The sequence below is a fragment of the Drosophila obscura genome, unplaced genomic scaffold, assembly GCF_018151105.1.
Source record: "Drosophila obscura isolate BZ-5 IFL unplaced genomic scaffold, ASM1815110v1 contig_200, whole genome shotgun sequence".
In the NCBI taxonomy this organism is placed as follows: Eukaryota; Metazoa; Arthropoda; class Insecta; order Diptera; family Drosophilidae; genus Drosophila; species Drosophila obscura.
The window spans coordinates 6,558,061-6,572,681 of NW_024542791.1; the positions used below are offsets into that span (position 1 = coordinate 6,558,061).

Sequence of the window (14,621 nt, forward strand, 5' to 3'; positions counted from 1 at the left end):
CAAAAAAGGAACAAAATAAATGTAAATCAATTTAAAAAAATTGTTGTTTGACTTTAATTTGGCGCTTCCACTCTTGGGAAATGTTGGCTGACAGAGAGGGTCCTGCTAGTCCTGCTAGTCAATGATCCACACACTGTTGGAAAAAGGGAATGATGCCTGAGCGGAACAAAACTCGACCGATGGCAAGCAAGAGAGATTCCGCTTTGAATATACTGCGACATAATAATTTGTTCACGAGATTTATAGACTCAACAATAGTATACGATTTTCCTACATTTATTAAGGTCATCTTTTTCTTAAAATTGATTGATTTATTTACAGTATAGAAACCAAAACTACTCTATTGTCTCTGACTTAAGCTTCCTGATGCAAATGCGTACATAACTAAAGGTATTGAGGAACTACTTTACTTTCTTTCCCGCTCCGGGTGCCTTGGGATTGGGTGTGATGCGCAGCAGCTGCTTATGCTGTCCAATCATATGCTCGATGTGATTGCATTCGCGCAGGTGACCCTTGAACTCGTCGAGAGTCTGGTAGAGCACTGGATAGAGGGCTGGTAGGAGACCATGATCGAGGGTAGGGAAGAGGTGGTGCAGCACATGATCGCCAAAGTGAGTGAGCACCAGGAACTGCGACCACTTGAGATCACCGCGATCGATGATTGTGTCCACCTGGAATAGGCCCCAGTCGCGATCCTCGCGATTCGTGTCGCCCTCATGATAGATTTCCGGGTCATGATGCGCTGCATTCAGGCCGATAAGACAGAAGCTGAAGCTGGCGATCGACGTCATCGCCAACCATGTGCGCAGACAGCCCAGCACGCCCACTGTGCCGCCCGTGGCCAGATAGATGGAGATGGGTATGCTAAGCGCCAGCAGATCGTGCCAGTACATGATGTTCGTGTGGCGCAACGAGTAGAAAATGCTGAAATGTCAATCAATCATCTAGAGATCGCCGATTGGAGTGATAACGCTTATCATTCACTTACCGCGTGCCGATCTGTATGAAAAACGCCAGGGCATAGGCCACCGGCTCCGTCACCCAGGACACGTAACGCATGGCCTTGCTCTTGAGGTGCGGATTGGGGATCCAGCAGAGCAGCGGCTCGAACATGGACAGCTCCAGGTCCATATACGAATTGGGATAGATGTGGTGGGACAGGGCATGCGAGACGCGCCAGGCGGTGAAGTTCATCAGGCCCAGGTTGAAGGCGTACATCTGCCAATTGTCGCGACGATGGAAGTAATTGTGCGACACAATCACGGTCCAGCAGAGCGCCACTCCGGCCAGCACCAGAGCCACTATACTCTTGTACTTGGCACTGAGGATGGCAAACAGGAACAAGGACACCAGTACGCCCAAGTGGATAAGCTACATTTTGGGAAACTTTCATTAAAAAATATGCTCTTTTGATGGCTTCACTTTTTCACTCACATCACTCTTGCGCTTGGGTTTCTTGTCGATGGTTTTCAGCTCGTGACGCACTCGCTCCTTGAGGGTCCTGTAGAATCCACCCTCATCCAGGGTCAATGTGTAAATCCTTGGCTCCGCAGCATCTCTCACCCAGTACTTGGCGATCATCTTCTCGGGAGCCGTTGTCAGATGATGTGCCACAAAGGCCTCCGTAATGTCGGTGCCCTTCGTCTCGCGTATCCAGAAGGGACCGCCAGGATGCTTGTCTATGAACTCCGTAAAGTCATAGATGCCATCGTTTATGCGCCATAGTCCTTCCGCCCGATCGTCCTCGCGCTTGCCCTTCTGCCAGCTGTGTGTGGTGACCAGACCCGAATTTCGGTATGTCGGGAACTTGGTGGCAATGCCACTCTTCTTCCACTCCTCAATCACCATGATGCAGAGTCCTTTTAAGGGATCCTTCGACGAACCAAAGCACTGGCTGAACAACCGACGGGTAGTGGTTCCCGCAATAAACTGAATGGAATCGCCATTCGTTCAAAGATTTTATGCGTACCAATAATCTCGACAGGTTATATAAAACAGAATCGATTTCGAATTACATATACTCGTATTTATATATTTCAAAACATTTCCATTTTGATAAGGTCAGTGCTATCAGCAGAGGCACAGCCCAGACCCGTCCCCTCTAAACGTCCCCTTTTTACTATTATATACCGATAATATAATCTGGGAGTTCACGTGGCGACCAAAACACATCGTGGGCTTGTCTAAGGGGCCGCGTCTAATGCTTGTGGGGGCCCAAAATACCACAAGAGATTATAAACATGGGTCTGTCTGAGAGGCGGGGCAGCATTGGTCAGGCCATTTTGAGGAAAATAAAAATAACAGCTGATAGCGGAAATGTAGCAGCAGAGGCTTCGCTTGGCTGGCCCGAGTCTAGCCAAAAGTGATGAATGAAGATAAAGTTAAGGGTAGTACGGCCTCAAAGGCAGTCTCAGAATTTTATATGATGCAAAGTCTGAATTAATTACGCTATTATTTTTTTTTTTAAGTTGGTTCTTGATCTTGTTCTTGTCCCAACCTGTTCCTCCCATTTTTAATTCTGCCATTCCTGGCACTTGAAGAGCAAAAATCGGTGTTTTCGTATCTGTAGGTATAAGCGAACTGCCGATAAAATCATAGCTGAACATCGGCGACAAAATGAGGTACAAATATGAACGTAAAGATGATAAAAACAATTCAAACGAAAGATTTAAAAAAATGTTTTGTTTTTGCTCTTTTATGATACGAAAAACCCTACAGATACCAAAATTATGACACATCACAGCTCAACAAAATTAAGTACCAAAGTCTCCATGGGGGGTCAAACATATTCAGAGACTCACCCGAAATTCAACCATTTCGATATGATTCCAATTCCATTGGACTCTACTCTTGATAGGAATTAAGAGAGAACGTCAGAGAGAACCTGATGCGAAAAGCTCTTGATTAGTGCCACTCTCTGCACTGTGCTTTTAATTGATCGTTGATAATCGCGAGACGAAAGTCGAGCCGCGCTCCATATAGAAGCTCAGTGGGCACTACGTAAAAACAGACTGCGGTCGGGTGCCCTGAATAGAAGACCAACGACCGGTTTCCACTATACATAGAAGGTTGAACTTGGGAGTCTACGAGTATAAACAAATTATCTGAAGCGATTAGGTGTATTAATTTGTGTTTATTAATAAATATCCCCTGGTTTTTTTCTAGATCGTTTAGCTTCCTGGGCATAAAATGACCCCCAATATCGAGGAGGAAGCCTGGCGGGTGTCCGGGAATATCGAACACCTATCCCAGCTATCGCCAGCATAAGCCTGCCACAACTGAGAGGTTTGCAGCTATTAATTCCATTAGAAGACTGAAAAGAAAACTAAAACTTTTGTTGCACTTTAGCTGGCTGGAGGGCAAACATTTGGACGATGGGGCCGAAGGTCTCTGGCGCATTAACGATAAGCTATACGATTTGAGCGACTTTGCCACGCGGCATCCGGGTGGGGCATACTGGATCGAGTGCACCCGCGGCACCGATATCACCGAACCCTTCGAGTCGCACCACATTGAGGAACTACCACGACAAATGCTCAACAAATTCGAAGTGCGAGAGGCAGCCCAACCGAGGAACTACAAGTTTACCTTCGATCAGAATGGTTTCTACATGACACTCAAGCGGAGAGTGAGAGAGAAACTGAGGAAGATTAATTACAGTCCCACCAAGAAGACAGATGTGGGTTGCTTTCTCTTACAGATAAATCGATCTACAATATATTTTGTATTGCTTTTTTAGCTCCTCCATACTGGCATCCTGGCCTCTGTCTTTATCCTCAGCTGGATTGGCACAGTCCTTGACTCTTTCCTCGTCCAGGCCCTAGCTGGCTTGGCACTTTGCTGGCTGGCCAATGCCGCGCACAATTACTTTCACCAGCGCGACAATTGGCGGATGTATACCTTCAATCTGACGCTCTTGAGTTTCAGGAACTGGCGGGTCTCGCATGCCTTATCCCATCACGTGTATCCGAACTCCCTGCACGATCTGGAGCTGTCGATGTTCGAGCCGTTTCTGTGCTGGGTTCCCAGTCCCCATTATGGCAGTCGACTAAAGCGCTGGATGTCCGTTGTGGTTTCTCCGCTCTTTTATGTGTTCTCCTTCTCTGCGACGTTCCTGCAGCGGTGAGTGGTTGCGATATATCAAAAGTTAATTCAGTAATCATGAAGCAACTCTATATATATTCCTAGTTTGGTTCTCTCAGTGGCTAAGAAGAACATCATGTACTGGGACGATCTCATTGCCTTCACACTGCCCCTGTTCCTTTATCTCACCACTGGCGTGGGTCTGAGTGCTTCCTTATGGAGCTGGTTGCACGTCCTCGCCGTTGGAGCCTTTTTCTTTGGGTTCATTGGGCTGACTGCAGCCCATCATGATCCTCGCATACTGCACGATGGCGATGCCCAGCGCACGGACCGAGACTGGGGTCTCTATCAGATGGATACGGTCATCGATCGGCGAGACGTCAAGTGGCTGGATCTCTTGGTGCTCACCCACTTCGGTGATCATGCGCTGCACCATCTCTTCCCCACGCTGGACCACGGCGTGCTCAAGCATCTGTACCCGGAGCTGAATCAAACTATTCAGGAGTTTGACGCAGAGTTAAGGGAGATGAACCACTGGGGTCACATCAAGGGGCAGACTCAGCAGCTCCTGCGCATGGAGGCGAATCCCGTGCCGCCAGGCAGCAAAAAGTTCAATTAGTTTGGAGTGTGATGTGCGCCCCAAGTTTGTTTAGGGAAAAGGGGAGGGTATGGGTAGTCAGTAAACTTAGCTGGTAGTAAAATAATGCTCCATATTAAATAATATACTATAGAATTTAAAGCTTTTGATAGATTTAGTAGTTCAACGATAATTAAATAGTTATATATTTATTAACATACTTTTGGGATACATGTAATAAATGGCATGGATATATATAATAGGAATATATTCAATTAATAGTCTAACTGAATTAATATGTATTAAATTTATTGCACAGTGTTATCCATGAACATTTCTATTTTTGAACAGATATTTTGTGAATAACTTTTGACAGCTCTACATAACTCTCTCTCTCCCCCATTCCTGGTCTTATCACCCCAAGAAAAAAAGGGATTATTTGCGTAAAGCTTTCATTCTCTCATTATCTTTATCTGTATATTAAATGAAAGCTCCTTCTCTCCGCTTGTGGTTTATTTGTTTATGTTGTATACGTTATCGTTATTTTTGTTTATGTCTCATTTTATCGGGTTTGAAGCCACCAAACATTCTCATGAATCATTTTGCATTTTGCATATTTTTTTTGTGTGAGAGTTCATGCCACCATAAAGCTTGGACAACTTCCAATGGAGACACGGCCTATTGAACATCTATCTGCAGAGTCATTGTGACAGAGCAGCGAGGAAGTCATGGCCATAACTTTATTTACTACTTGTGGTTCAAGACCGAAACTCGAAACAGTTCTCTTAATCTACCGTAAAGGAACCACGCTTATTCATCCTAAAGATCTGGGACAGTTCATCAATTAGTATACTTGAGCTAGTTCTAAGCTAAATCATAATTACATTTATTGCTCCTTAGTCCACTTCCTAAAATTCTAAAACTCTAAAAGTGTATTTCATTGCCGTAGGGAACAAGAAATCCATTTCATAACATTCAATGCCGGTTACCTAGGCATGGAGCACGTAGCTAGATAAGAGAATCGAATATCAGTCGAAGAGAGGCTATACTTAGCCATGTTGCTAGCTATGTTCTCTGTGCTATGGCCTGAACTGATAGATAGGTAAATAAATAAATAAATAGCCTGTCGTGTGCCTCGGTCCCAGCAGTATTCGATTAAACGTTGACCAGACAAGAAAATGTTAGCTGTACGCTCCGTATTTGTATTGCTAGTAGCGCTGGCGGTGTCTGCTCGCGGAGCGAACATTTTGGGACTGTTCAGCAGTCACAGTCCCTCCCATTTGATAATCCACATGTCAGTGGCCAAGGCCCTGGCCGAGGCGGGTCATAATGTCACCGTGGTGTCCATGCTGAAGCCCACAGTGATGCACAAGAATATCCACCTGATAGTGGTGCCGGTGAAGGAGGAGCAGGAGCGAGTACTGGAGAACCAGATGGCCAAAATGGCGGGCCAAAAGAACTCCGTGATAAGCACTATGAATCGCCTGATGAACGAAATGAATGTAATGATTGACGCCCAGGCAGATCTGCTATCGGATCCTCGATTCCAGCGCATATACGAAACGAAGTTCGATCTGATGATTTTGGGATATTTTATCAACGATTTCCAGTTGGGGGTGGCAGCCAAGCTACAAGTGCCCGTGATCATTGACTGGATGAATGCGCCCATACCAATCATAGACGACTTCACTGGCAATCCCACAGAGATATCGTATGTGCCCAACATAGCCACATCTGCAACGCAGCCCATGGGTCTGCTGAAGCGGGCCGAGAACTTGGGCAAGTATCTGTTTATCAGATACATGGCCAGTGTGCTGGATAAAAGGGTGACACGTCACTATAGGGACAACTTTGGTGAGGAGAAGGAACTGCGCAGCCTGGAGGAAATGAGGAAGAATATCTCGCTGGCGTTTGTCAATTGCCATCTGATCACCGAGGGTCCCATCAGACCCCTGGTACCTGCCATCATTGAAATCGGCGGCATTCAGGTCAAGGATTCGGCGGATCCTCTACCCAAGGATATCGATCAGTTCCTGCAGCAGTCTCAGGAGGGCGCCATTCTCCTCTCTCTGGGCTCGAACATTAAGAGTACTGCCGTGAAACCGGAACTGGTGCAGGTCATCTACAAAGTCTTGTCGGGCATCAATCGTAATGTGATTTGGAAGTGGGAGGATCTGGAAAATACCCCCGGCAATGCCACCAATATACTGTACAAGAAGTGGCTACCCCAAGACGACATCCTGGCCCATCCCAACACGAAACTCTTCATCACTCATGCCGGCAAGGGAGGCATCACCGAGGCGCAGTATCATGGCGTTCCCATGGTCGCCCTGCCCATCTTTGGCGATCAACTGGGCAATGCCGTTCAGATGCAAAACTCCGGCTATGGTGTGGCCCTCGATCTGCAGACCATCACTGAAGAAAGCCTTACGACAGCCCTCAAGGAGGTGCTGGATAATGATAAATACAGCCAGACCATTAGCAAGTTCTCCTCGCTGTACCGGGACCGTCCACTGACTGCCAGGGAAACGGTTGTGTACTGGACTGACTACGTCCTCCGGCATCGAGGTGCTCCGCACTTGCAGAGTCCGTCCGTGCACATGAGCTTCGTCGAGCTATATAATATCGATCTGTATGCCTTGCTGATATCGGTGTTAGCTATCATTGTGTTCCTAGCTCGCTTGACGTTGCGCTTTGTCTGGAGAAAATTTCAAGGCAAGGCGAAGAGTAATCCAAAGAGTTCGAAGAAACAAAAGAAGCATTGAGACTGAATGAGAAATACATCGAAATTAAGTAACTACAGTAAGACCTCATTCCTAGCATTATTTTCCTATTCAAATAAAACTTAAATATACAAATTTATGGTTTGTTTTGTTTAAAGAACAAAAAATTTTTTTTAATGACTTTCTAACTTGTTTGGAATTGGTAACCTTCCATAATGAACGTATAATATTAATTGTTCCCATTGCAAGAATTGCTGAATTGGTGTCATAACTATGAACGTAGGTACATATATTTAATTGGGTCACATATTTTACAACAATAAATTTGTATGTACCTGGTAAGAGTCCAAATATTACTGTTGGTGGTATTTGATTTAGTTATCAAACATTCAATCAGTGTTACATTTGTATTGGCTCATATCTTACTATCTGATAAGCATAATCTTTTTCCTACACCAAGTCAGCAAGTAGATTATTTTTGGAAATGTTTGTTGTCTGCCATGTCTTCCAGCTGGCCTGGAATTTCGGCAAGCAAGTCACTGCGGCGCAGCAAAAACGCTTTTCAGTCATATCAATGAAAAATATTTAATCTGTCTAGCCCTACTCAGACTCTTCTTTGGGGGAGTAAATCTATAAAAACTCGTACGCTGGGGCGTCGTCACTCAGTCAAGTATTGCGGGATCGAGAAAGATGCTTATAATGGAAAAACGTCTTGCGATCTGTTTGCTAGTGATTCTCCTGCTGGCAATGGGGACTCGTACCATCGAAGGTGCCAATATCCTAGGTGTATTCAGCAGCTATAGTCCATCACATGTGATCGTACACATGGCTGTGGTGAAGACTCTGGCAGATCGGGGTCACAACATCACAGTGGTGACCCAGATGGAGCCCAAGTTTCAGCCCCATGAGAACGTAACGGTTATTGTGGCACTACCCACACCCGAACAGGAGGCGCTCACTAGGGCATACATGGAACGAGTGTCCAGCGAGAAGGAATCCTTTTGGAGCTTTCTGGCCAACCTGCTTTTGCGGCCCAGTCCCGTACTCCATGGACAATACGAGTGGACACTGCATCCCAAAGTGAAGTCCCTCTACGAGAATCCCCAGACTAAGTACGATCTGGTGATTTTGGGTCTGATGCTCAACGATTTTCAACTGGGAATTGCAGCTAAACTCCGCTGTCCGGTGATAATCACCTGGGTAGGTGTCCCCATGCCGTTTACGGATTCTCAGGTGGGAAATATTGATGATCCGTCCTATGTACCCAGTGTGAACGTCGCCCTCGAACCGGGGCATCTCACCATGGGCTTTGGCATGCGTTTCGTTAACTTCTTCAAAAATTCATTCCTAAAGATTGTAAATGTTTTAATAAGACACAAGATGAATGAGTTTTACAAGTGAGTATGGAATTTCGAGATTCCAAATCGAGTAGCCCCCAAATATTAATTTTCTTGTCATTTCCCAGCCAAGCTTTTGCCAATAATTCAGATCCGGACTTTCCTTCGTACTACGAGATGAAGCGTCGCATTTCCCTGCTGTTCTACAATTATCATGCTCCCAGCGAGGGACCCATCCGTCCGACAGTCCCGCAATCCATTGAAATTGGTGGGATACAGGTGAAGGAAAAGCCGGATCCTCTTGCTAAGGACTTGGCTGAGTTTCTCGACAACTCCACTAACGGGGCCATATTCTTTAGTCTTGGAACCAATGTCAAATTCAGTGGCATTCGCCCTCAGATCGTAGAGATTTTGTACAAGGTGCTTTCGAAGCTTCCTCAGCGAGTTGTCTGGAAGTGGGAGGACATGGAGAGTACACCAGGAAATTCATCAAATATATACTTTAGTAATTGGCTTCCCCAGGACGACATCCTGGCGCATCCAAAGACGCGACTTTTCATCACCCATGCGGGTAAGGGTGGGATTGCCGAGGCCCAGTTCCATGGAGTTCCTATGTTGGCATTCCCGATATTTGCCGATCAACCAGGAAATGCAGAAATTATGGCAAAGTCCGGCTTTGGACTCCATCTGGATATCCTTACACTCACAGAGAAGGCTTTGGAAGAGACTATTCGCGAGCTCTTGGAGAATCCCTCCTACCGGGCGAGTGTGGGCAGATTCTCAGCCCTGTATCGCGATCGTCCGCTGACCGCTCGCCAATCGGTGGTCTACTGGACAGAGTATGTACTCCGCCACCAGGGCGCCTATCACCTGCAGAGTCCCCTGCTCCACATGGACATCGTAGCCCGCCACAATCTTGACGTATACGGAACACTTCTATTATTTGGACTGGTTACCCTGCTGTTACTACGCCTGGTATTCCGATATATATTTCGCAAAGTATTAAGTTTTGTGCGTGGCCATTCTTATCGACCAAAAGCCTCGAATAGCAAACTTAAAGATAAGATATTCTAATCAACATTTCTCACGCAATTCTAGTTCAATAAGTGAAAAAGTAATTGCATAAAACGAGTAAGTAATTACTAGTAGTACATATATAATAATTTTACATAATTTATAATGAAATAATATTAATTGACAGACATTAACTTAGTGTTTTCAAATAGTGTACTATTTTAAACAAGTGAGGGTTTGAAAAAAAATAAACAGTAAGTAACATTAAATTAAAGAGTCGACTATTCAAATTCCCTGCCGAATTAATCGCTACAATGCGAGATTTCACGACTTTGTAAAGCAAGTATACGAGTCCGATTTTGACTTTAAATTAAAATGCACAACGTTTGTCTCACTCGAACTTCTAATATGACCGATCGTTTATTTGAAAGTGGTTCGACAAGCGTACTGCGTGTGGAAATAAATATATGTAAATTTATGCATAGTTTTGGAAAAATATCTTTAAAATTTAGAAACAGGTTAACGAACACAATACAAAAACCTATTCGACTGTAGCTCGAAATATACAAAAATACATATATATATATATATACATTTGAATGTACATGTACTATATGAACAATTTATGGGATCGGAAACAGTTTCGCCATCTGCTGAGTACATATACATACATATATTCCATAGAATACCCCACGGAAGTGTGTACGCCAAAGCCAGCTTCCCCATTAGGAACGCCCAGAGAGCGACTGCATAAAGATCAACAGAGATCAACAGAGATCAAAAGAGCGCGAGTGAGTGCACCCAAGGGCTCAATGAGAGCGGGAAAAGCTTTGCTGGAAAGCATGACTGGACAGAAAGCGTCCATTGAAGTGTTCTGTTTGTGCTGTGACATAGCGAGAGAGAGAGAGAGAGAGAGAGAGAGAGAGATACCGTGTAATCAAGGAGCCTTCGAATTAATTGCTTACACTTGCTCTTGCTTGCCAAATACAGTGCGTTGCGCAACTGTATGTTAGTTTAGACAATAAGCTTACTAATACAATAGATACAATATCTATGTTTTTGGTGATAGTGTTTTAGCCTTGCGAAGGGAACTAACAAATTGTATAGTCTTACCTTTGAAACCTACAGTAACCTATCCATGCGAATCGCTTATCGTTAAGCTATTATAATCAACAGATAAAGTTTATATGTACATATGTACTGTGTACACCCAACGTGCCAAGGTGCCACTGATGACCTGCACTTTAGCTTTTATAATTATGTCACATAGCGTACTCGTGCTTCCAAGCTTAACAGGTTGCCTCCCACTCTCTCTCCCTATTTATTTATTTATAGAAATGTCCCTCTCGCTGGCTATCGGCTCTCTTTCGCTCCCACTCTCGTCCCACTCAGTGTGAGTGTGCGATCGCAGCGGTTCGAATCGATGCGAATTCAAATTCTCAGTGAGTCGCAGCGCAGCGCGTGCCCGAACGCGTTTTGTTTTCCAAATTCGTTGTCTAGTATTTAATAGTGTATTGTTGCTGTGTGTCGTCTCGGTATATAGAAGAGGTATTTAGAATATCTATAATTGTTTTGTTAAAGTCATCAGCCGACTGTGAACTTAATGGGAAACACTAGTTAACCTCTAAATTGACTTTGACTGTGAGAATATTTACTCGTAACCCACTTGCACGGGAAGCTCTGTGATAGATTCTTGTTGCACTACAACTATGAGGTGTGTCTTGGAGTGTTTATTTCAATATTCAGTGAACAAACACTCTCTGTCTAGAAAGAAACCTAAAAGAATTAAAAATTCTTTGCCTGTGAATTTATCCTAAAGTTCCATAAATGGGAATTAAATTGTAGTTAAACTTTTGTATATCCTACGATTAAATAAAAACCGACTAATTTGTTGAGTATAAAGTCCTAAATAGTCGCCTAAACTTCTGAATTTCGTCATCAAGAAAGTACTTGACATCTGTTTTTCTATCAGATTCAATTATTTGTTGCCTAGTAATTGGCATGCATTTTTTTCAGATTAAACGGCTAACGAAATCTTATCAGTGTGTTATCGCTTCTGCCGACCAACTATAAGATACGAGCCAGACGCTAGTAAATGATCAGTATAGACGCGGACATCAGCGAATCATGACAGAGAATCGAAACACGATAATGGGCTGCAGCTTGGGCGGTCTGCTGCTCGCCCTCCTGGCCCTGCACTCCCTGCCCCAGAGCACCGAGGGATCCAACATTCTGGGAGTGTTCACCAGTCACAGCCCATCGCATTTCATAGTGCACATGTCCATTATGAAGTCGCTGGCCGAGAAGGGACACAATATCACGGTGGTGTCATCGTTGCCGCCAAAGGTGACGCACAAGAGCATCAAGCACATTGTCATCCCATTGACTGCCGAGGAGGAGAAGACGATCCACGGGGGCATGGTGGATATGGTCAAGCAGAAGCCCTCCATTTGGGTCACCATGAAATCGATTTTCAGTTCACTTTCCCTGCTTATACACAAGCAGGTGGAAACGCTGGAGGACAAGCGTTTCACGGATCTCTACAAAAACAAGGAAAACAAATTCGATGTTCTCTTTGTGGGCTTCTTCTTCAATACGTATCAGGTGGGACTGGGCGCCAAGTTCAATTGTCCCATTATTGTATCGTGGATGGGTCCGCCCATGAATATGGTCAATGACATTATTGGAAATCCGGAGCTCTCCAGTGTCCCCCAAATGCAAATATCCGTTGCAGCAGGAAAGCCCATGAACTTCCAGCAGCGTGTGGCGAATTTCTTCAGCTCTAACGGGTTCAAATTGCTAGGCAAAATCCTTGACTTCCGATATAAGGGCTTCTATGAGTGAGTATTATTGCCCAGCATTAACCAGTATTGATAGCCAGCTGTAATTTTCCATCGACTCATATCAGTTTATTTTTACTTTATCACATTGCTGCCAAAAGAATTAGCAACCAAAAGTTAAAATCATTTTAAAGTAATCGTCGCTGAAACCAAAAATCTGATTGCTGATTTTGTTAATCTTCTGTAAAAATATTGTTTAATTATAACATAATATGTCGCTTATAATCTAAAATAACTTATTTAATTGAAACTCTTTCTTTTTTTTCTAATACAGACGCCTTTGGGGCGATGACAAGAGCATGCCCAGCCTCGAGAAGGCAATGAAGAACGTCTCCTTGGTCTTCTGCAACAGTCATGGAATCAGCGAGGGTCCCATCCGCCCGAATGTGCCGGCCGTCATCGAAATCGGTGGCATCCAAGTGAAGAGCAAGGCAGATGCCCTGCCAGAAGATATCAAGGAGTTCATGGATAATGCCAAAAATGGCGCCATTCTGTTCAGTCTTGGCTCGAATCTCAAGGGCGAGTTCTTCCAGCCAGAGGTGGTCTCGACCATCTTCAAGACTCTGTCCAGTCTGAAGCAGCAGGTGATCTGGAAGTGGGACGATCCGAAGAACACACCCGGCAAGTCTGCCAACATACTGTACAAGAAGTGGCTGCCCCAGGATGATATCCTGGCCCATCCGAAGCTCAAGCTCTTCATCACGCATGCGGGCAAGGGTGGCGTGGCCGAGGCCCAGTACCATGGAGTCCCAATGCTGGCCCTGCCCGTCTTCGCCGATCAGCCGGGAAATGCGGACAAGATAGAGGAGAACGGCTATGGTTTGCGCTTGGAACTCACCTCCCTCGATGTGAAGGAGTTCAAGGAGGCCATCGATGAGATTATCAGCAATCCAAAGTATGCCAGGAATGTGAAGAACTTCTCCAAATTGTATCGCGATCGTCCGCAGACAGCCCAGGAATTGGTTGTCTACTGGACGGAGTATGTGATCCGTCACCATGGTGCTCCTCACATGCAGAGTCCTCTGGTCCACATGGGCATTGTCGCTAGCAACAATCTGGATATTTATGTCCTCGCGGCCCTGGCACTATATCTGATCTTCCTCATCAACAAGGTGGTGTGGAAGTTTTTGTGGAGGAAATGTACCGGCAAATCGAAGAAATCGACACAGAACAAGAAGGTTAAAAAGCAATAAGTTGATACTGATAGAATACTAAGAATTTTTATTTTTTTTAAATCCAATTAAAAACCTATATAAAAGCGAAAAAAACGACAAATAAATTTATAAAACGAGAGCTTGGTATATTTGCGTGTTTACGAGTTTACTACAATTTTACAACACCCAAGAAATAACAAATTAACCTGCGATACACATATACTAAAGAAATTTCATTTTAAATTCGTTTATATTGTGTGGTCGTTGGATACATGGATACTGTTATTATGTATATTATGTGCAAAAATTATACTTTCGAATTCCATTAAAAAAGAACCATGCCCCATCGACAAATAGTTTCTGCACGTAAATTCTTGATAGATCGCGGCCAATCATTTTTTTGTTTTTATTTGATCCTAGTCCCTACCCTACATAGGCATTTGTCTTATCAATTTGTTACCGTCTCGTCACGTCTCCCGGCTATCAGAGGCTATTAAGAACTGTGCCACTATCAAAGCCAAAGCAACACCCAGCCCGTTAGATTATCAAAATTTGATTTAAAATGTGTAACATAATCTCTGCTGCTGCGCTGTCACCGGCTTGGCACTGGAAAGTCTCTCGTTCACACTGCATGATACTCCCGTGATGTGTTATCTCTGTGCTGGTAATGTCATACGGGCATAAAAGCTTGAACTAGCTACGAAAGCTTTCGCTGAACTCCGGCTGAGGGCGCCAGTGTAGAATGTATACATCATGTCATATGTGCGGCAATAACTACATGAACAACTTTTACTGTAAAAACTCAATTATATTCGCTCTGATCGCTAAAAACTTTGTGGATTTGAAAGGCAGACCGATTTATGTAAGAGCTAACATTTAAATGTTAAATTAGA

At 44.3% G+C, this 14,621-nt stretch overlaps 6 protein-coding genes across 9 annotated transcripts in view; 4 read left to right on the plus strand and 2 right to left on the minus strand.

The window, feature by feature from the left end:
* Positions 1-14,621, minus strand: part of LOC111077927 (degenerin del-1) — a 72,026-nt gene that overhangs the window by 34,145 nt on the left and 23,260 nt on the right. The gene's annotated exons all lie outside the window — the stretch shown is intronic.
* Positions 261-1,937, minus strand: LOC111077931 (cytochrome b5-related protein). The gene is made up of 3 exons (XM_022372436.2): positions 1,435-1,937; positions 989-1,371; positions 261-924 (listed from the first exon to the last, which is right to left on the minus strand). The coding sequence occupies exons 1-3, from the start codon at positions 1,846-1,848 to the stop codon at positions 402-404; spliced, it is 1,320 nt and encodes a 439-aa protein (XP_022228128.1). The 5' UTR covers positions 1,849-1,937; the 3' UTR covers positions 261-401.
* LOC111077929 (cytochrome b5-related protein) lies at positions 3,190-4,887 on the plus strand. Its single transcript, XM_022372434.2, is given in 5 exon segments — positions 3,190-3,228; positions 3,230-3,285; positions 3,349-3,679; positions 3,740-4,122; positions 4,189-4,887. Coding segments are annotated over 5 exon segments (1,323 nt in total). The 3' UTR covers positions 4,703-4,887.
* LOC111077925 (UDP-glucosyltransferase 2) lies at positions 5,808-7,504 on the plus strand. The gene has a single exon (XM_022372424.2). It carries the CDS (start codon positions 5,839-5,841, stop codon positions 7,423-7,425), a length of 1,587 nt encoding a protein of 528 aa, XP_022228116.2. The 5' UTR covers positions 5,808-5,838; the 3' UTR covers positions 7,426-7,504.
* On the plus strand, positions 8,074-9,894 carry LOC111077922 (UDP-glucosyltransferase 2). Its single transcript, XM_022372421.2, has 2 exons — positions 8,074-8,780; positions 8,849-9,894. The coding sequence occupies exons 1-2, from the start codon at positions 8,074-8,076 to the stop codon at positions 9,792-9,794; spliced, it is 1,653 nt and encodes a 550-aa protein (XP_022228113.2). The 3' UTR covers positions 9,795-9,894.
* LOC111077924 (UDP-glycosyltransferase UGT5) lies at positions 11,171-13,857 on the plus strand. The gene is made up of 3 exons (XM_041593754.1): positions 11,171-11,282; positions 11,751-12,574; positions 12,849-13,857. The coding sequence occupies exons 2-3, from the start codon at positions 11,862-11,864 to the stop codon at positions 13,765-13,767; spliced, it is 1,632 nt and encodes a 543-aa protein (XP_041449688.1). The 5' UTR covers positions 11,171-11,282; positions 11,751-11,861; the 3' UTR covers positions 13,768-13,857.